Source organism: Artemia sp. Qi Xiang Cuo, chromosome 2 (assembly GCF_049724085.1).
Source record: "Artemia sp. Qi Xiang Cuo chromosome 2, ASM4972408v1, whole genome shotgun sequence".
Taxonomy (NCBI): domain Eukaryota; kingdom Metazoa; phylum Arthropoda; class Branchiopoda; order Anostraca; family Artemiidae; genus Artemia; species Artemia sp. Qi Xiang Cuo.
The window spans coordinates 21135041-21158284 of record NC_142795.1 but is presented as its reverse complement, the minus strand read 5'-3'; the positions used below and the strand labels follow the sequence as shown (position 1 = coordinate 21158284).

At 34.6% G+C, this 23244-nt stretch overlaps 1 protein-coding gene across 1 annotated transcript in view; it reads right to left on the bottom strand.

Moving 5' to 3' along the window:
• Nucleotides 1-21717, bottom strand: part of LOC148954992 (ATP-dependent RNA helicase SUV3 homolog, mitochondrial-like) — a 386954-nt gene extending 365237 nt beyond the window's left edge. Inside the window, exons 1-3 of the mRNA XM_089105942.1 lie at nucleotides 21550-21717; nucleotides 12174-12385; nucleotides 9852-10074 (exon numbers count right to left, since the gene is read on the bottom strand). Coding sequence (XP_088962068.1) covers nucleotides 9852-10074; nucleotides 12174-12385; nucleotides 21550-21650 — 536 coding nt within the window. The 5' untranslated portion in view covers nucleotides 21651-21717. The remainder of the gene's footprint in view (nucleotides 1-9851; nucleotides 10075-12173; nucleotides 12386-21549) is intronic.
• Between the last annotated feature and the right edge of the window lie 1527 nt (nucleotides 21718-23244).

Here is a 23244-nt window from a genome sequence, read left to right as displayed (position 1 = left end):
AGTGGGGTTTCATGATTAACCAACAATGTTTATGATGTACCGACAATGTTATATGTTTTATAATGTACCTGATAAAAACGACAGATTCGGCAGATTAAAGTTTTGAAAGTTCGTTTGTAAATAAAGTATCATTCATTCATTCATTCATTCATTCAGTTTCTGTGTGTAACCAGGAGTTCGACAAGGTTTTGTCCTATCCCCGTTTATTTGGTTTACTTTAACGAACTTTATCCTAAGGGACACAGCAAAGGACATGTGAGAAGTTAGAATCAAATGGAAAGATGGAACTCTCCTGGACATCGATTACGATATCAGGGTTGCCACCATCCGGGATTACTCCCGGTTTTCCAGGATTTTTTTTTGCAGTCCGGGATTTTTTTTTGCGTCTGGGTTTTTCAGGATTTTTTTGTTAAAAAAAACGGGATTTTTTGCTAAAAACTGGGATTTTTTTATTAAAAAGAGATTTTCAATGATTTTGGCGATAGTCTACTATTTTTTTCTGTACGGTATCACGAATATTCTCTGTTTTTGTTTGTTCTCACTGGATTTGCGCTATTACACTGGGGCAACGATTTTTTCCTTCGGAATTTGACTTTGAAAATTCGACTCCAATCTATCGACGAGCGGCGAATTCAAAACAAAACCATTCGCTTGAGTTCTTGACATCATTTTATGAGTCTCGAATGTATTCCGAAATCTAGGGCAGCGGAAGCGATAAATACCGTCGGAAAAATTTTTATGCTCATTTTTAGTATCTTTTTAGTTCGGTGTTTTGCAGATGAAACTTCGCGAAAAATTAGTTTTATAAAGTCATTACCAAATGATCTGCCAGCATTCTGTGTTTTTTTTATGTTGTAGCAAGTTTCAATAGTTTAGCTTCAATATACGTAGTCGTACGTGTGTGCTGTTTAAAGAACGTACATCAATTGGTTCAAAAGATCGTTCTGATCGCTATCAGCGTATTTTCCAGTTTTCTAATATTTTTAGACACTTTCATGCGCATGATATTCAACTCAGTATTTAAGTTCCAGACTTTGAAGATCGCAGATGAGTATCCAGATAAGCGAAGAAAAAATGAAAATGTTTATCTGGATTACGTTCTTTAAGAAGACTTAATGTTTATACTTGTGCTAACCGAGCTTAGTTTGATTTACTGAAGCTCATTTGTCCAGTTTCTTAGGGTTGTCATTTGAGCTCTGATTACCGGAATGATTACTGAACCGTACCAATAAATATCTGACAAACTAGTCATTTTTTTACTTGGTTGCTTTACTTAACGCTTTTTACGAATAACTCGGTAGTAACAGTTTTTTTTTCTGTTGCTTTACAATTTTCATTTCAAATACCCAAAGGCCGGGTTTAATACCAAGAAAGTTGGATTCTAAGCACCCAGATTCCGGAAAAAGAGGTCTGTTTTCTTCTATATTCTTTCGTGTGAAAGCAGCAGATTCCTTTTTTTATACAATGAAGAATCCGTGGACTGAATGTTTGAATGATATCGTTTGGATTTTTATCAAATTTTAGTACGTTCGGAATCCAGGTTATCTGGGTAGTGAAGTCGGGCCTTGAGATTTCAAAAGGATGCTTTTGAAAGACGAATGATAGTCCCGCTGTCCGCTTCTTGATTGGCAAGACTTTTGCTAAACAGAAAAGCAGGTATGTTAAAAGGGAAAAGGACGTGTGAAGACGTGATAAAAGGCAACTTTTACCGCTTGCCAAGCCATATTGAATATTAGCGCGTCCAGACTATCCATTTTCTGGAAAATGGGACGGAAATCTGGGAATGTAGACAGGTCCTCCGTCCCATTTTTCCGTTTTCTGGGAAGGAAGAATCAGAGGATCAGAAAATGGAAAAACAGAACGGAAGTGGTAGTGTGGACAGCTTTTCTGGAAAAATTCCAAAAGAAGGAGACGATTAGACACGATGAGTGATAAATAAAAATAGTTGTCTAAGATTGTTTTGAATAGAAAAAAGGTAAATTGTCTAACTGAGGCTCTAAATTTGTTTTCTATAGGTTTTGGCTCAGAAAAACATTTTTGATGAGGATGGCTGATAAATTTTTACAGATATTATTTTTTTGAAAAAACCACCTAGTCTGGACGCGCTATACGGCTGCGAAGCGTGACGTCAATTCTTGGGCGAGAAATTCAAATGAAGATGAAACGTGGATGCGTTGTCGCATTGTTGATCAACAAACCCATGTGTTATTGTGAAATTTAAATTGTGGATTATTGCCTCAAATTGTGAGTCAAAGACATTTTTCCAAACCTAGTGTGTTATTCTTTCCTTATTAATAGACCTAAAGTGTTATATTATACTTACTTACCTTGGAGTTTTATTGTGTTTAATGTGCTTTTAATTGGTGATATATAAAGGGCTAGGCACACGTAGCTGATTTCGGGAACCGATTTCAGCAAGGGTGTATTCCACGTCGAGTGATTATAATTAATGATGCTAAGAGGCGGAGCTTAGTGACGTTTTTCGGTGATTAATCATCATTAATTACGTTCTAGACAAGGAACATACTACGGCATTAGAGCTTTAGGCATGTAATTAATCGTATTTAATGATTATCGTAAATTAATCGTAGTTAATGATGATCATTCACCGAAAAACGTCACTAAGCCCCCCCTCTTAGCATCATTAATTATCATCACTCGACGTGGAATACACGCTTGCTGAAATCGGTTCCCGAAATCAGCTATGTGTGCCTAGCCCTTAAGCGTAATTCCCTAGAGATTTCAACGTTTCCTGATTTCGAATTTTCTTTGTCGTTGTTGCCGCTGCGAAGTTGCCAATATAATTTTCTTTTGGGCGAATTCGAGAATTCAGCCACAAAGTCGATGAATCTGGATCTTAGTGTCGATTTACTGACTAAGCAAGCAGAAGAGGGGTGGTCACCTGCCGCAAGCGCCGGTATACCTGCCAAGAGATTAAAATCCCTTAAACTGCGGGGGTCAGGTGAGCAGGGATCAACACTTCCCTTGCTGAGTAAACTTCGAAGATGCTGCGATCACCTCCAAAATCAAACCAAAAGCACCAGCAAGCCCCAAAAGAATCAAAAGCAAACCAAGAAAAATTACCCGTAAAATCAACCCCAGGAAATTCTAGCATTAAAAAAAATGAGTCACCAGCAAGGAAACGAAAAATTTCAGAGCTTCCACCATCCCCAACTGTCCCAAATTATCATTTTGTATCAATTAAAAAGAAAAACGGAACACCTTTTGTAACAGATGATCATGTATTAATCAGAAAACAATTTTTAAAGTAGCCAGAGTTAACTTTGAGCTTAGCGTCCAAATATCAGGCATAGCAGAAATTTATTTCCAAGATGCTGTAGGAGCTGATAAAGTAATTCAAAACTCTAGTTTAATTCAGCTTACAAACTCAGGAATTGAAGTCACAAAACTCAACAGAGAAAAGAAATTCCAATACGCATTTTATGGAATTGATCTTTCTTTGGAAACACAAGAAATCAAATCTGAGCTATTAGACTCATCAAGAAGAACTTTTCCCATCACAAATATGACTAGGCTTAACAAAAGAAATGGAGAAAGCCTGACGCCGAGTAAGTCAATCTTGGTTGCAATGAAAACTGAGCTCAAGCACGATGTATATCTTTATGGGCAAAAAATCCCTTTCAAGCCCTACGAGGCCAAGCCTTTATACTGTATCAAATGTCAATGTAAATGGCCACACTAAAACAATTGCCAGCAAACAAATCCCTCCTGCTCCAAATGTGGAAAAAACAACCATAACTCAACATCCTGTCCGGCTCTTGAGCCATACTGCAAAAACTGTAAGACCATAGGGCACAGTGCATTTCAAAAAAAATCTATGCCCCACCCACCATCAACGAGCAGACATTCTGAGAATCTCAACTGAGCAAAACATTCCTTTCTCAATCGTTGCAGCAAAAATACCTAAAACTCCGAAGCCAAGTGCTGCCGCCACCCAAATTAAGGAGGTGCAGAAAACCCCCGACATCCAAGCTTATCATTATGCAAGCATTTCTTATTCAAACGCCCTCAAGGGCAAAAACAATAGCGCATATGTTCCAGGAATAACCCAGTTAGCCAAACGTAAGACCTGGCGGAATCAAAACACAGCTCCAACACTTGAAGCTACCGATCAGCTGAACAGTTCCGAATTCCAAAAGCTGGGCACATTTTTTACTCTTAATCACCTCATCTCGACCTCTGAACAATCAGAGCAAGTCAAAGCTATTCTAACAAGAAAAGCAATTACTATACTTTTAGGCCAAGAAGTTTGGAGACAAGAAAACACTGAATTTGAGAAACTTAGGAATGAAGTGGCCTTTCCTCCTGGTTCTCAAGAGGTAGTAAAACAAGTCCAAACAGGACATAGAACCAAGGCCTTCTCAAGTCATCATTCCTCTGGTCTTAAGAAGAGACATCCAAAAAGACAAACAGACTACGGAGGGACAATGCTCCCTCAGTGACAAGTGATGATGACTCAGAATTTATGTCTTCAGAAGAAAACATGGAGGATGTATTTACCAGCCATGAATAGTTTTAAGATTTTGCAATGGAACATCGTGTCTCTAAATAGTTTAAAACTAGATGAACTAATCGAATACATAATAAGCAATAATATTCATCTTGTTTGCCTCCAGGAAACAAATTTACAAGGTCTCAGGCAAGTAGTTATACCTGGATGCCATCTTTATAGGAAGGATAGATCAACCGGAAGGAAAGGAGGGTGAGTGGCAATCCTCATAAAAAAGGATATACCGCATTCGGCAAGAACCAAGAGAGTACCGGAATGAGATTGATGTGGTCAGCGTGAATTCGAATCTCCAAGATAGACATCCCTTCAAAGTCTCATCCTTTTATAATCCTAATGTATTATATAATGATTAATCATTATAATGATTAATCCTTATTATATAATGATTATATTATAATCCTAATGATATTAAAACCGTGCTTGAAGAAGAAACAAGAGATAAAAACACTGTCATTTTAGGTGAGTTTAATTTTCATAGCCCTATATGGGAAAACTGTGTACACATCAACATTGCGGGTAAGAATATAGAAGAATTTAGCCTCACCTCTAACAATTTCACAGCTCTAACTCCGCATGGCCTCCCCGCCCACTACAATATCAGGAATAATACCTCATCAACGATTGATTTGCAGATTGGTCTAACATGGCTTGAGTCTCAAATCCAGATTTCTCTTGTCCCAGATCTTCAGACCGACCATACTGCAACCCTTATCGAAATTCATGCAGCAAAATACACCCCTGTTCCGGCAACAATGAGATTAATCTAAAGACAGCAAATTGGACCCTCTTCAAAAACAAATTAGATAGCACTGATTACTCAACTATCAGGCTAGAGGAAGATATTGAAATTAAAGCCAAAAAACTAAGTGACACTCTCTTAACAGCAGCAGAAAAATCAATCAAGAAATTCTCTGACCAAATGCCTATTTCTTCGTTAAAGAAGTCGAACAAAATCTTGTGGAGTCAAGACTGCAGAAGTGCAGTTCTAAGTAAAAAGAAAGCAAGAAACATTTTCCAGTGGCATCCAAGCCAAGAAACTTTTGTTGTTCTTAGGAAGGCTGAAGCTTTAGTGAAGAAAACAGTTTTGAAGGCCAAGTACTCAACCTGGAATGACTTTTCATCCGAAATTGACCGTAATGTTCCTTCAAGTAAAATTCATTCGTTCATAAATCGAATGGCTGGCAATAATAAAACTTACAATTCAAAGATCCCCTGTCTTACAGCAACAGAAACCACTTTAAAGACTGACAAATACATTACTGAAGCTTCTGCTATTCATTTCAACAAAGAGGTCCTCAGAGTGCATTGAAGAAGGCCTAGAGTGTGCAAGTTGCATAAGAGGACAAATTTCAAGAAGGAACTTGTATGTATGTTTACCAAATCCGAGCTAAAGGAGGCTTTAAGGTTGTCTAGTTCCTCTTCAGCATCAGGAGAAGACGAAATAAGCATCCAATGGATCATAAATTCAGAAGAAATTTTTCATGATGCCTTACTTCATGTATATAACTACGCATAGACAATAAAAATACTTCCAAGGATATGGAAACATGCCATTATAATCCCAATTAGAAAACAAGGCAAACCTCCAGATTTAATCAATTCCTACAAAACCTATCTCACTACTACCAGTGCTTGGAAAACTTTTTGAAAAGATGCTACATAGGAGGTTAGAATGGTTTGTGGAAATTAATAGAATTCCACCTAATTCCCAGGCTGGCTTTTCTAAGGGGCGTAATACTGCAGTCAATGTAACTCAGCTTGAACCAGCTGCAAGAAATGCCATAGATAGCGGTGAGATCATGATAGATGTCTCAGTTGACTTTGAATCAGCTTTTGACCACGTTTGCAAGTGTCTCATTTGTAAAATTCTAAAAGGGATGGATTTCCCGTATGGATTCATTAAGTTCCTCTTCAATTATCTATCTGATAGAAGCTACAAAGTCCGGGTGCAAAATGAGCTATCCAGTATTTCAGCACTACATGTTGGACTCCCTCAGGGGTCCATACTCAGCTCCCTTCTTTTCTTGTTAGTTTTAAGTGAGCTTCAGTTCAGCAGTGATTCAATATCCAAACTTGAATTTGCAGATGACTTAGTTCTTTGGTCAGCAGGTAGAGATTTAAATATTATTGCCAATAGTATTAACTTAGCATTAGATGAGTTAGCAACTTTTTCTGCTGCATTTTCCCTACCTATCTCCAAGTCTAAGACAAATGCAATCATATTCCACAACAAAAAGTCTGTCATACCACCAAAATTATTCGTCAGTAATGTGGAAATAGAATATGCCGTAGCCCCTAAATTTTTAGGAATATACCTGGATCTAAGACTGACTTGGCAAAATCAAATCAACTGCGTAAAAAATTCGTGTATGCAAAGGTTACTCATCCTTAAGTGCCTGGCGGGGTCAAAGTGGGCTAATTCCCAAGAAATACTCTTTAATTTTTACAAGAGGTTTATTTGTTCAAAGATTGAGTATGCCATTGAAGTATATGGAGAATGTAATAAGACTAATTTTGCCAAATTAGAAACAATTCAAAATATGGCTAGCAAAAATGCCCTAGGACTTCATGCTCAGTGCCCCTCTAACAAAGTGAAACACTTAACCGGCCTGCACTCTATTTTAGAAAGACGGAATACGTTGAGCATCAATTATTACAGGAAGATACAAGCTATAGATCATGAGCATGACATTTTTAAGCCCACTTTTGCTAAAGATGGTATATCCCATAGTTTGACATCTATAAGGTCATAGAAAACATTTAACGAGCTTGTCCCATCTTTGAAACTTGAATCACCCTGTTTCAGTCATTTTCTTGTCCCCCCCCCCCAGGATGGCAAATGTCACCTCCAAGTGTTTCACTAGAGTTGATACCCTTGCAAAAGACAAATTACCTGCCAATCCAAATACAGACACTTTTTCATGTAAAAATGACCCCTTTGTATCCAGATTCTCTCCAAATTTACACCGATGGCTCGGTTAAAGGCAACAAATGCGGCTCTGCATCTGTTATCCCAAGTTATACACTGAATATAAAAACCAGACTTCCTGACAATAGTTCCATCCTCACTACAGAGCTATCGGCAATAAAAGAGGCTTTAAAGGTCATCAATATTAATCCACCGGCTTCCAAAAGAGTAGTATTGCTCTCAGACTCCAAAGGCGCCCTTCAGCTCATTGATAATATCCATTGGAGTGCTAAGGATACAGACCTGAGGACAATCAGAGATCAATTAATCAGTCTCCAAAATAGCTTCATTGAAGTCAAGATCCAGCATATCCCCAGCCACCAAGGCATCAAATATAATGAGGTAGCAGACCAGCTAGCTAGTAGCTCCTTGAATAATCCAATTAATCCCTATTTGAAGACCTAGACCTTCAGAGACATACTCACAAGAAGAGTTCTTTCAAAAACAAAAACAAAATGCCCATTCCATCCTTATTTCCAAAACGGGTAGATAACATTCTTTATTATAGAATCAAAATCAACTCTTTGATCCTGAGGGAAGAGGAGTTTATTTGGCAGAAATGAGCCGATCCATATTGCAGATTTTGCAACTTATTTCCAGAATCCTTGAACCACCTGATTTTTGAATGTCAATGCATCCAGCATGAAGTAATCAATATTAGGAGAATCTTCAGTGAGGCAAAGCTCCAGCCTGACATGAACGTGTTGCTGCTCTCGAACCTACCAGCGAACACTGAAACACATCTATACAAAAGTATTTTCAATTTCCTAAGACATAACAATATCTGCAATTAGTTCACATAGATGGTAGCAAGACTTATTCCTGACCCATCATCCCCTGTAGATTGAAAATCGTCTTGAAGCCAAAAGGAGACCGAAGTGGACCCCAGAAGGCTTGGCATTTAAGAAGAAGCGTCGACACGTTTTCTCAAAACTTTGGCGAATTGTTTTGGCCTAAATTGTTTGTCGTAGATCCTACTAATCCACCAGAACGTTTTCACGTCGAAATAATATTAGGAATACTGACAATCAGTTGTTAGTTACAACTAGAAACCACGTTTCACCGTACTTCGAATTACGCGCCTTGATTTTTACGTCATCACTGTGCAGCCAAATGTTACATAATTTAAAAACCGTGTTCCGGGATTTTTCCCGAAATTTCGGTATTTTTTTTGAAGAATAATCGGGATTTTATTTTTGAGCTGGTGGCAACCCTGTACGAGATGACTTCTTAGATGAAAAATATAAACAAAATTAATAAATTTTTAGAGTTTTAAGAGTTCAGGATGCAAGAATGATCATGAAAATTAATATTAATAAAACCATTAGTAAATGAGTGTAAAGAGATTATGTAAGTAACGACAAAATCGGTTAAGTGGATAGCTTTGCTCACCCAGGCAGATTTTTCAGAAAAGATGATGGGTGCGACAATAAATTTCGTATAATAAGTTAACTACAACGTAAGTTAAAAACGTACAGGAATTTTTAAAAATGAGTATACAGAGCATGAAACAAACAGAAACTAAAATTAATAATAATGTCAAAAATAACTATTAAGTTTGACTTTGTTTTTGATCAATGTTTTTTTAACATAACAATTAAAGAAACAAAATCGCTAATTAAGCTTCCCAGGAAAAATAATTTCTTTTTAGACAGACATGTTATTGACAATCAATTAGTTTTTACTCTTTATAGAGACATTTTTTCCTGTTATCCCATTTCTTTCAGAAGTATAGAATACTGATAGCCAAATAAAATTTTCGAAGCGTCAATTAGTAATGCTTGAAACCTTTTCTGTACTTTTAAGTACAAAGGAAATGACACTTGTACATTTTAGAAGACTTGATTGGAAAAGGTAGCCCTTATTGTAGCCCTCGGCCTTTATTTGTAGTATTTATGTTGGTTTAAGGTTTCTTTCATCCATTCACAGGTTTTAAGTTTGACATACTATATGACTATTTCAGCTTGTATTAAGTTTTAATTTAGGTTTAAAATCGGCTCGTTTTATGATTAATCAAAGAAAAAAATATTGCTCATTGTTTATCACCAATCAATGGGGCAATCCTGCACACCTCTTTTTGGGGTTGTTGCAAACATGCAGTAATCCACTGATACATGCTAGAGATATTGTTCTTTATTAAATAAAGAAAAAAAGAAAAAGCGAAAACCTTAACTAGAAAATTGATTAATTATGGAATTATAAGTCTACTGAAAGTTCTAACAGTGTCTAAAAGTTCTAAAAACTCTACAGAGTCATTTCATCTGTACTGAAAACAAAACAGAATGTTCAAACATTACTAACTGGGACTTGAAGGTTTTAAGTTCAAATTTAATAGCATAAAACTTAACTTACCACGACGCAGGAATTGTAAGATCTGATATCTTTTTTAAATCCTCAACGCAGTCCAAATGAGGAAAAACTTTTCGGGCATGATCATAATAGTAAGGAAATAGACTGTGAACATGATCCGCCTCCGCCAAGATGTCACTAATAACAATATGTAATTCGGTTGGCATTGCATCACCATCAATACAGAAGCGTCGAAAACTTAGAAAGGCTTGGTGGAATAAGTGAGCTGAAACATAGGGAAGAGACAATTGATAACCTCAATAGATCCTCCTCGAGCCCTGCTAAACACTTTGCACTAAACACTGTAGCCCTGCTAAACACTCCTCGAGCCCAAATAATTGTTTTGCATATTTTAATGACAGAAATTGACAGAATTGGCTGGTTCTCTGAATATTAATAAATATTACATTTTTGAAATCACCATTAAAATTTAATTTGTTTTGTAACTATATTAGCATCAGAGTCCCTTCTTCTTAAAGTTTAGGTTACCATTGGCAGAGGTTGGTCTTTACTTAGAGATTGTAAGTAAAGATGAAGGAGTATACACGTTTACGAGGGAAAAAAGAAGAAATTAAAAGAAGAACAAGATGAAGGAGTACACATGAACGAGTGAAAGAAGAAGAAAGAAAGAGAAAAAAAGGTGAAAAGAGAAAAATAACAGATGAATCGGCACATAGAATTCAAATTAGGAAGAGATATTGCCAAAGAGGTCTGCCACCCTCCCCCCTGATGTAAAAAGGATAAAAGGATGGAGAAGAAAAGAAGAAGAAAGGAAAAGAAATATAGACAAACCATCAATACGTCTGCACAAAGAGATAAGATTAAGCAGTGGCGTAGCAAGGTTTGGGGCGGGGGGGATGCAGTCAGGACCACTCCCTCTTGGGATGAAGAAGTAAAAAATGTAAATTAAAATAAAAAGAAAGAAAGAAAAAAGGTAAGCTCTTTTTTCGAAAACAGATCAATTTGCTAGCACGAGTGGAATTGGGGTGGTTATATTATAGACAGGCTATCCATTTGCTGATGGGTAGAAACAAACTTAAATTTATGTCTTACCTTTCTGTTTAGTTGGAATAGAGAGTCAATTTAATAACGTTAGGAATTATTGCAACTAATGGGCTAGACACTACCCACCTAGTTGCCAAAATCTATTGCAGCTCGGGTTTGTTCTGATGGGAAGTGGTATTGTAATGCTGCCAGTTGTTCTTATCAAATCGGTGGTCGGATATCAAATTTACGTATCTCCATAATTGTAAATTTCCAGAAGAGAAAAAAAAAACCTCATAACTTTTTTATTTCCCCTCCAATAACTGTAAAACAAAAACGGATCGATATGTAAAATCAATACATGTCAATCCATTTTTGATTTACGGTTATCACATGGAAAATAAAAAAGTTGTGATGCTTTTTTTCTGCTCCTCTGAAAATTAACAATTATGGAGATACGTAAATTTGATATCCAGCCGACCAAATATACTTGTGCAAGCACTTTATTTTTTATGATTAGTACTCGAACTTGACATATTTATTTTCTTTAGTTTTTTTTCCATTGAAAATCAATCATCAGCCCAACACTTGATATTACACTAACCGAGGTTTGTTGCTACCAAATGCAAATACCTGCTGTTTCCAGCAGGCAAAAGTGCTGTAATAATTGAACTGACATTCCTAATATTTTGTCAATATTTTCATTTGTTTTTATTAATCTTATAATGTTATTTATTTTATTCATTTTTCTGCCTAATTAAGCAATTGAGTTGGAAAAATGTATGCATTCCCCAAGCTTTTCAATATTTCAGTGATTATCTTTCCAGTATTCTTATCTCTTTTATTCTTCTAAATATCATGTTTATTTTATTCATCTCATTTGTTGAGTTTAAATTGTATGTCAGCAGCTATTAAATTTAAATTAAAATGCTTCACACCGTAATTACAGCAGTTTTTTTTTAGTTGTTTTTTTTCCACCAAGTCGCAGCAAAATATTGCAACAACCCTACCAAACACGATACCTCTGACTTCAAATCGTCGGCTGGATATCAAATTTACGTATCTCCATAATTGTTAATTTTCAGAGGAGCAGAAAAAAAGCATCACAAATTTTTGATTTTCAGTGCGATAACCGTAAAACAAAAATGGATAGATATGTATTGATCTTACACATCGATCCGTTTTCGTTTTACAGTTATTGGAGGGGAAATAAAAAAGCTATGAGTTTTTTTTTTCTTTTCTGGAAATTTACAATTATGGAGATACGTAAATTTGATATCCGACCAACGAAATATTAACATTCAAAATAAAAAGAATGGCAAACAATATAAAGAAGCAAACCATCAAGGCCATTTTCGGCAGCCAGAAGCTTAATTTCTTCACTTTGCTGAAACTGGTTAAGCAGTCTTAACAGATCATCTTTTGGCAGCATTCCGGCAATTTCCGCTCCAGCATTAATATCATCTGGATTAGGTGCAATTGGTACAGGAACAATGAGTTGAGACAAAGATTTTTGCTTTACTTCTTTCTTTCGTTTTTGAAAGCAGGAAGAACTAAAGGAAAGCTATCTATTAGATAAAGTTCACTTAAATAAACCTGCCAATAAAATTCGCCTGAAAATCATAAAATTGGCCTGAAAACCATTATAACAAACTAAGAACAAAATTCAGAAACACGAATTTTTCCTAGAAAATGCACAAAAAATGACCTAATTTTGAATATTTCAGCTGCATTTCTTTCTTTCGTTTATCTAGACTTACAGAAAAAGTTAAAAATTAACCTAATATCATAAGAAGCCAGACACTCAAATAAAATCGCCAATATAACAGTATTTTCTCTGTTCCAGAGGTAGGAACAGACTCTCAAAATAGAATACTTTTACACCCTTTATACCCAACTATGCCTACTCAAATTCTCGAAAAAGAATACTTTTAAACCCTATATGCCCATTAAACTTCTCAAAATAGAATACTTTTATACCCTTTATACCTAACTATGCCCACTAATATTCTAAAAATAGAATACTTTTATACCCTTTATGCCAAACTACACTCGCTGAACTTCTCGAAATAGAACACTTTTATACCCTTTAATACCAACTATGCCTACTAAAATTCTATAAATAGAACACTTTTATACCATTTTTTCCCAATTATACATGCGAAAATTCTAATTCCTTTCAAAAGATTTTAAGTAGGGATATTTTATGAAATTACCCCTATGTTAAGGCATAGGGTAAATAAATGCTTTCTGGACAAAATTTCTTTAACATTCTAAAGAAAGTGGTTGAGCTAGGTGATTGAAAACTTTTAGAGATTTTCAAGATTTCATGTTTAGTATATTTATATGAGCATATTTACCTGGCTCTACCTACTTTCTTCTAAATATTAAAGAAAGTTATCCTATACATTGACATGTGTCCAAAACAAGTTGAGATACAAGAGGGGAGGATCCCTCTCTCCAAGATTGGTCAGGAAGATATCAAAATTATTGCCTAAAAATTTCACTTACTCTCATTTTAACCAACCCCACTCCTATTGCCAACTGAACATTTGTGGTTGCCTTTTGGTAAAGGAGCATCAGAAAATTGTTCAAAAGGAGTGGAAGAACAACATTAAGAGTTCATTCTCATGCACAAATTTCATCATTAGTTACACTTTGTAACCCCTTAGAGCTTCAAAGTCCCCTGGAAATCTGCCACTCTGGATCTAATGCTAGAATATATGATTAGTGCACCTATCCCTTCTTTCTAATTCTTTGTAAAGGTGATGTTTGAAGGGGGCATTCATGGTTGACTCACTCAGCTGCTTCTATGATGTCACCACTGTTCTGAAAAAGCATACTTGGTAGATCTGATTTGACCACTTGACTTTCGCAGATTCTGGAAATTACCTTATTTATAGTGACTGGTGCATCTACTACAGTTAAAGACAGATATATTTTCTTGAGGTTGCTTATGTGTCAACACCATGTTACCGCATCTCCGCCAGCAGACCAAAGTTGGCATTTTGAGAACCACAAGGCATTTTTGTACAGAATTAATACTACATATTTTATATATTTGGTACTTGCCTCTGAATATTTTCAAAAAGTTTAATATTTTATTGATATCTGGGATGAGTAAGAAACATACCAAAATTAAACACCCAAGAGAGGATAAGGACAATCCTGAGCAGACAATCTTTATAAATTTTGAGAGGATAGCCAGCTAATCTGGTCCTTCCTGTCTATTGTGTACTTTTTAGCCTTAAACAAATTAAATATTTATTACCATTTGCTCTTGATTCTATTCATTTTTGCTAATTCATTTTGTTCAGAATAAGCATAGTTAACAAAGACATTCAGCAAAATTGCCTTCCCCTAGAATTCATACTGAATAATCTAGATTTTCTCCAAAAAAATTAAATAATGAAGTCTTGGAACATTTATGAAAGTTACGTGGATTTATGCTCTTCTATTTTGCTTTCTAAAAATGAATTAAAACTATACCTAATAGATAATTATTAATTAATATGAAATCATGGTTTCCGGTGCTGATGTTTATCTAGATTAAGGTTAATATTTGATTTAGAGTGTGGGTTTTGAGTTGAACATAATGTCTCGTTTTCTTTTATCTTGAGTGCTTTTATTTCTTTTTTTTTCATTACTTTTATGCTATTATTAATTTATTTTGTTGTTGTTGTTCCTTAAGGATGCCAGTTTCTGAGTATAACTCATTTTGTAGTGACTAATATTTTTTGTAAGTATTTTCTTTTACATTGTATCATGTATTATGATGTTAAATTGTCATGCAGTGAAATAAGTATGAAAATTAAAAGAACCTGAATTTGCAAATTTGTGCTTTGATTTATTAATGTGGTGTTAATCAGCTGGTTTGTTAGAAAACATGACTTTTGGAAGTTCAGTGGTCATTTAGAAAAGTACAGATCACCATAATAAAATTTTTAGGAATGGATGTACAGCCTGTGCTAGTACCTTCCCAGAACAGAAATATTTTCCTGTTCTAGGACAGCAGCATTTTGTGACCTGGAATTTTTTTCTGTGAGAGATAAATTAAGCATTAGTAAAATTCTAGATTGGCCCCTTTTTCAAGATCTCAGTTAGTTAATGGGCTAGATAAATGAAACTTTTAATGATTGTTACAAGGGCTGTAAAGTTTCTCACATTTCTATCTTCACACCTTCCTTCCTCTACGACACTGAATTTTCATGAACTTAAACATATTTTGTGTTAGATGACTATGGCCTTTAGAAATGAACTCAACTACAGATTCTTGCAAGTTTTGTTTCTTATGAGTTTTACTACATAAGTCTAATTTACGAGGGAACTGGAGACTGAAAATGATCATGGGGGGATTAGTTAGAGAGAAAATGTGGTTAAATATTAAAAAGATTGTTTCATTAGATGAGCAAACAGTAAAATATTCGGTGGTATATAACTTTTCTCAATGTATTAAATTCTAATAGAAAAATTCTATGAATCAGGACCCAGAAATTCAGAACAGCAGTTTGATTGCTAGACCTATCTCAGAAAGTTGTTCAGTCAGGGGAATGGAACTTTGGGGAGTAGACCTACAACCCTAACTAGGGTCTTGAAAGGTTTCTCATGCTCCTATCTTTGCCCTTTCCCTGTTTACCTTAATTACACTGGGAGTAATTCAAGAGAAATTATACCCTGCTTTCTACCTCTTATAAATTGAACAAATCTGAACACATGATTCTGATGCATATAGTCGTTAAACACAGCAGGGAGTTGTTAGCCACAAAAAGACAAGCAGAGATTTCGCCAGTGCAAGATGTTAAACCAAGAAGCTTTCATGTCTATCTACATTCTGAAAACCCCAATTGCATTCAAACTGTTATTCTAATCCTTGCTGTATAGGCACTTTTCTGTGGTATATAACTTTCCTCAATGTATTAAATTATGACAGAAAGATTCTACAAATCAGAACCCAGAAATTCAGAACATCAGTTTGATTGCTACAGCTATCTCAGAAAGTTGTTAAGTCAGGGGTATGAAACTTTTGGATTAGACCTACTACCCTGATTAGGGTCTTGAAAGGTTTTTCATGCTTCTATTCTTGCCCCTTCCCTGTTTACCTTAATTGCAGTGGGAGTAATTCAAGAGGATAATACCCTGCTTTCTTTCTCTTATAAATTAAACAAAACTGAACACATGATTCTGATGCATACAGTCGTTTAATACAGCAGGGAGTTGTTAGCCACAAAAAGACAAGCAGAGATTTCGTCAGTGCAAGATGTAGAACCAAGAAGCTTTCATGCCTATCTACATTATGAAAATCCCAATTGCATTCAAACTGTTATTATAATCCTCATTGTGTAGGCACTTGCAACTCTTCCAGCCTTCATCAAGGGACTTCTTGATAAATCTGTGCTTTCTGATGGTATCATTTCTTTTTTCAAGAGACTTTTTTGGGAGTTTCTAACTCAAATGCCAAAGAAGTTTTACTCTTGTGGCTGCCTGATCCTTAACAAGTGACCTCTGGATCTCTAATTGATATTTAGTGAAGGAATTTGGAAGTGGGATTTAGGGAGAGCAAAAAGATTATGGTATTACTGCATAATAGCAAAAAGTTCAGCATCATTTCACCCCTTTCAAAGGCAAAAGATTTTTTATACATTTTTGTTGAGTCCTTCCTTGTAGGTTTTGCTTCTGAAACCTTTTATTTGCTTTTTATTTGTCTCTACACTCCTTATATCAGCAAAATTTCCATTTTGTACAGCAGCAATCAGACACTGAAACCTGTCTCTATCCTTGGTTTCACAAAAGCTTTATATAACTTTACAATCACAATTGGTTTTCTACTAGAGATGGTGCTTTTAATAGTTTCAACAATCTCGGACTCACCAGCAACAACTCTCCTGTATAGGGATGGAGCTTGTTGTCAATTAGATCAAGTGTTTCCACTTCTACACACCTTTCTGTAGATGTATGTCTACAGACAAAAGAACACAGCTACGGAATCTACAGAACATCTTCAGAAATACTATTCCCTTACACAGTTTACCCCAAATCGCCAGAGCATTATGCAGCAAGTTCAAATTTTTGGCTTGACACCAACAAATCATCAGACCCAAACTTTGATACAATCTGATAAGTGACCTTTTTTGTCTTTGGATACTTTTTATTTTCAAGAAAGAAAACAGGCATAAAATTCAAGCTCTTTTTGGTGTGCAAGCCTGATCATCAGCAGAAAAAGTATAAGCTGACTTGGTTAATCAAGACAATGAGAAAGCTTCAATAAACTACAACCAAGCAATGTATTGCTAAGAATTAAGATTTGATCACTTCAAAAAGTTTCTGAAATTTACTCCCAAAATAACATTTTACAATTCAGGCTAAAGAAAATAATCATTACCATTCCTGAATCAGCTGCATATGGAATTTTTTTCTTGCCAAACAGTTTTTTTTAAACATGTTTTTAAACTTTTGGTTACTATGGCCTGTTTTACCTTTTGGGGCCCTCTTATGACTCAAAATGTAACTTCCCCCAGAACCAATTTTTGAATTAAGAAAGAGCACAAAAAAGGCATCAAGTGATGCATTCATTTTCATCTTAGCTAAATTACATTGAAAATTGCAAATTTACTGACAATTGTACCTCATTCCTCCTAAAAGCACTGACCTTTAATGACCTTTTTTAGCATTTGTGTTAAACAATTAAAACCCTGAGAAATAGTTCTACTGCTTAAACAGAACACATAGAAAGTGGTTTTAGCCTTATATCTTTCCCCAATTCTGATTTATATGGTCTTAAACGTTTGAAAATTAGTTTTTTAAATTAAAAGAAGGGCTTGATTAGGCTTTAAAAACTGCTTAAATGATAGAAATTGTATTTTTAAACACAAGAGCCAAAAAAAAAGACTCAAAACTGAAAACTATGGTAAAACATTTTTGTTCAAAACCTATATATATATATATATATATATATATATATATATATATATATATATATATATATATATATATATATATATATATATATATATATATATATATATATATATATATATATATATATATATATATATATATATATATATATATATATATATATATATATATATATATATATATATATATATATATATATATATATATATATATATATATATATATATATATATATATACCTAGCTTATGGCCATAGGATATCTGGCCCTATTAGAGGGAAGGGTGGTAAATCATCATGGTAGTGACCACTATATTTTTGAAAGAGCATTAATTAGGGAATGAAATGGGTTAATTTAGGTAAACCCTCTTAATTTGCAAATAGGCCTAAGTACTCCAAGTTGCATATATGCACTGAATTCTTTGTAATTCACTCCTTTCTTCAAATTGATTTAGCAGTTTTTCAAAATAATGGAGACTTCACTTTATATATATACAACTCAATGTATGTATTTGCACACAATAAATAAAAGTTCGAATAGGGATAAAATCCTTTTAATAGACAGTGATAACTTTCACAAACAGTGATAAAAAAAAATTACCAAAAAATACTAGATATTTGGTCACATATGCAGAGACTATCATCAGTAGTAAAACTGGTAAATCATCAGTAGTATAAGTTATCTATGTCATATTTGCACACTAAGGGGTGGTGGTGGTAGAGTTCATTTCTGATGCAAATGAATGTTATATTTGGATTCAGGATAAAATTTTGATTCTAAAAGTAGGCTATGTCTATTTCTTAGCTATCTCATTTAGTGCACTGCATTGAATCTATTGCTTGATGTTGAGAAAAAGCCCAAAAACTTCCTAGGCATTGTCAACCATCTTCAGGCATTACCAGTGGCTTACTCAGAAGTAATTAAAATACTTTATATTGCTGCCACACTTTCTGTGACAACAGCAAGCAATGAGTGTTTGTTTTCTGACCTAGAAATAGGGAAAATCTACTTTCAGTCTACAACAGGAGATGACTGTCTCAGCCACTTCCTTTTGATATTTGCAAAGAAGGACCAGCTTTATGATGGTTTTAAAAAAATGAAACCTTGGCAGTTCCCTTTATTACCTTGAGTCTTGTAATATTTTTGCTCTTGTTATGTTTTTCCTTTTTGCAAATATATTTGATGTGGAAGATTTCTGCTGGAGGAAAACCAAGGTTTTGATTACAACCCTCAGCATAATAATGAAGATTACTTTCACTAATGCATTCTTTAATTAAAAGGAAAGTTTCTTGCAGAGGAAGGCCAGCCTGTAGTCTGGTTGAATTTTCTACTTTCAGTTTAAGTTTCACTTAACCTTGTTGATTATAATCTTCATTGTTATAATTAATCTTAGAGGTTAGCCACCTGTGGCTGAGTTCTGCATTCAGTTACAGTACATTTCCAAGCAATACAAGGGTGCTGAAAATGCTTTTTTACTTTGAACATTCAATTAATGTGCTGCCAAAGCCTGCATTTTTTCTTATGCAATGTAAAGTGAATTGCTTGGGAGAGGGCATGGGCATAGGGAGGGGGGGGGCCGCGGCCCCCCCTAGACCTTCAAAATTGCATTAGATATGGCTGAAAAAGCAGATGGTTTGGAAAAAGCAGTTGATAAAACACCATCAGGCTATTGACTGCCCCCCCTAGACAATATGCTGCCTATGCCCATGGGAGGGGGGCAGATGGAGTTCTTGCCCACCCCAAGATTTGGCACAAATAGCACCTCTTTCTCACTAGTGAGTTAATTGGAAAATTTACCATAAAATGGTAAAGCTTTGGTCAATATCTACCAAATCATATTTTTGAGTTAGGAATAAAGTTAATACACCATTTGATGCCTTTTTTTATGCTGAGTACAAATATAATAAGCATTTCTATAAGAAATGAATTTCAGCCCCCCCCCCCCGATATATGTCAATTAAGGGTTAGGTATAACCTATATATGGGGGGGCTGAAATTCCTTTCCGATAGAAATGCTTATTATATTTGTAATCAGCATAAAAAACGGCATTGAATGGCGTATTCACTTTATTCCTAACTCAATAATATGATTTGGTAGATATTGACCAAAGCTTTTTACTTGGACCTACAGTAGTGTTTCCCCAAAAAAGGTCATAGACCTAGACAAAAATGTTTTAATCAGAAAACATTTGTATAGCCTATGGTCTGAGCTAACTTCTAGGAAATATATGAAGAGACACAGGTAATTTTTTATTATTCATATTATTGACTTATAAATATAGTAAACATAGGCCTACCACTCAATCCCTTTTTTGGGTAAAGTTCTACAAAATCATATTATTGAGTTAGGAATAAAGTGAATACACCATTTGTTGCCTTTTTTTATGCTGTTTATAAATATAATAAGCATTTCTATCAGAAATGAATTTCAGCCCCCCCCCCTATGTAGGCTATACCTAACCTAACCTAACCCTGAATTGGCATATATAGGGGGGGGGGGCTGAAATTCATTTCCAATAGAAATGCTTATTATATTTGTAATCAGCATAAAAAAAGGCATCAAGGGGTATATTCACTTTATGCGTAAGTCAATAATATGATTTCATAGAACTTTACCCTTTTTTGTGCTCTTTCCAAATGTAATAATCATTTTTGTTGGAAATGAATTTTACCCTCACCCCTATATGTACCAATTCAGTGTAGGCTATATATTTGCAGATTAGGGGGGTGGGGGTAAATTTTATTTCTGATGTAAATGAGGGGTATGTTTAAACTTTCCCCCACCCCCCTAATCTGCAAATATATACCCTGAATTGTTATATATAGGGGTGGGGGGTAAAATCCATTTCTGACAAAAATAATTAGGCTATTATATTTGGAAAGAGCATAAAAAAAAGGCATTGAGTGGTATGTTTACCTTATTTGTAAGTCAATAATATGGATAGCGAAAAATTTGGTAAAATTCTACTTTAGCTACTTTTGACTATCTTGGAAAGGAGTTTGGTTAGGAAAATGAAACTTTCAGGGATAGATCTACAGGCTAAAGTATGTCCCGGGAAGGTATTTTGAAGCACCTACCTCCACTCCTTCTCCCTCTTAAGGGTCCTGACCTTTGATGACCTTTAAAAATCTGTGTGTTATAAAAGTAAAACCTTGTAAAATAGATCTTCTGCTTAAAATGAAGTCCAACAAAATTGTTTTCAGCCTCACAACTTTGCTCAATCCTGATTTATAGAGTTTTAAAATATGCAAATATATTTCCTAAATTTTGAAAATTAACATTGATATGGCTTAAAATACTACTCAAATGACACGAATTACACTTTCAGAATTAAAGCCAGAGAAAAAGAATCTGATAACTGAAAATTAAGGTTAAATGTTGTTTTGTCAAAATTTCAATAGGTATAGACTTGTCATGTAGGCAAATTTCAGGATCCTTTAGAGGGAGAAGGAAAGGAGATAAGTACTTCAAAATACTTCCCAGGACATATTTTAGCCTGTAGACTCATCCCTGAAAGTTTCATTTTCCTAACCTCACCCCTTTCCAAGATAGGTAAAAGTAACTAAAGTAGAATTTTACCAAAAATTTACTGAGATGCAATTTTCATGATAGGTCTAGGCTACTAACTATTAGCCAAATATTTGAAAAATGTTGAAAGAATAAGCCTATTTTAGTGTTTAAGGGTTCAGAAAAGGCCATGTACAGGAGTGCTAAACTCTTTTTTCATTACATTTTTAACTTACATAAATGAATCTTGGACCAAGACTACCAATAAGTAAAAGTGAACAAATACTAGGCTAACCTTGAAAAATAATTTTTATCTCTTTTAGCACTAATATTTACTAGCTGCCTAGATACAGCCCACGTCTGCAATAATGGTATTCTGATCCTTGAACAAGCCATTCAAGAAACATATATGGCCTGGATGAATTTGTAATTTGCCAATAGGATAATTTTTCTTCTCTGTGCAATTTCCCGCGTGAGAATTATTCAAACATCTTGCGACCAGGGCTTCCACTTTCGAATATTAAAATTCGGGGACAAGTCTTAAAAATTCGGGGAGTTTTCGGGGACAAGTCCTCAAGATTCGGGAATTTTTGGGGAAAAAAGCAAAAAATAAATTTTATTGTCAAAATTCAGGAGCCAAAATGTTTTAGCTTCGTTTTCAGGCTCAAGTACGGCTTGGATCCGAATAGTAAATCAAGCGTTTCACAGAGTCGGTTTTAGAGCCAGAGCAGGGGATTGGAGCCCATAGCTGAAAACGCTTATTGCTGATATTGCGGCAAAGATTTCAAAATCGTTTTCAAATTAAAAAAAATTGAACACATGTGAACTGTAAATACCCGTAGCAATTTTTCATTAAGTCATTAATTTCAGTAATTCATTAAGGATATTTAAAAACAGAAAAAAATATTGTATGAAAAACAATATTTTTTCCTTTTTCTTGGGGAAAAAAGCAAAAATTATATTTTATTGTCAAAATTCAGGAGCCAAAATGTTTTAGCTTCGTTTTCAGGCTCAAGTAGGGCTTGGATCCGCATAGTAAATCAAGCGTTTCACAGAGTCGGTTTTAGAGCCAGAGCAGGGGATTGGAGCCCATAGCTGAAAACGCTTATTGCTGATATTGCGGCAAAGATTTCAAAATCGTTTTCAAATTAAAAAAAAGTGAACACATGTGAACTGTAAATACCAGTAGCAATTTTTCATTAAGTCATTAATATCAGTAATTCATTAAGGATATTTAAAAACAAAACAAAATATTGTTTGAAAAACAATATTTTTTGCTTTTTTCTCGGGGAAAAAAGCAAAATATATATTTTATTGTCAAAATTCAGGAGCCAAAATGTTTTAGGTTCGTTTTCAGGCTCAAGTAGGGCTTGGATCCGCATAGTAAATCAAGCGTTTCACAGAGTAGGTTTTAGTTTAGAGCCAGGGCAGGGGATTGGAACCCATAGCTGAAAACGCTTATTGCTGATATTGCGGCAATGATTTCAAAATTGTTTTCAAATTAAAAAAAAGTGAACACATGTGAACTGTAAATACCAGTAGCAATTTTTCATTAAGTCATTAATATCAGTAATTCATTAAGGATATTTAAAAACAAAAAACAATATGGTTTGAGGTTTCTAAATAGGTAAATTAAATAGACAAAATTAAACCTACAAAATTGTAAGTATGGGGCAACATTAAAACTTAAAACAAGCAAGAACTAAATTAAACAAGTAAATTAAACCTTAAATTAAAAAGGAAATTTTGACAACAATTGACACATTCACATTATTGGTTTTTATTGCTGATTCTAAGGTCTTAAGTGTTTAACAATATTAAGTGTTAAACAACTTCAAATATAATTCTTGGCTAATTTTGTCAAGATTGTCTTGACCACGAATGGTGTAAATGCAAGAATCTTATAGTATTTGGAATACTGCATTTGAAATGGTTTAATCTAAATGCAGGAAAATTGATACTTTTGTGAACAAATGAAGAACAGTCTATA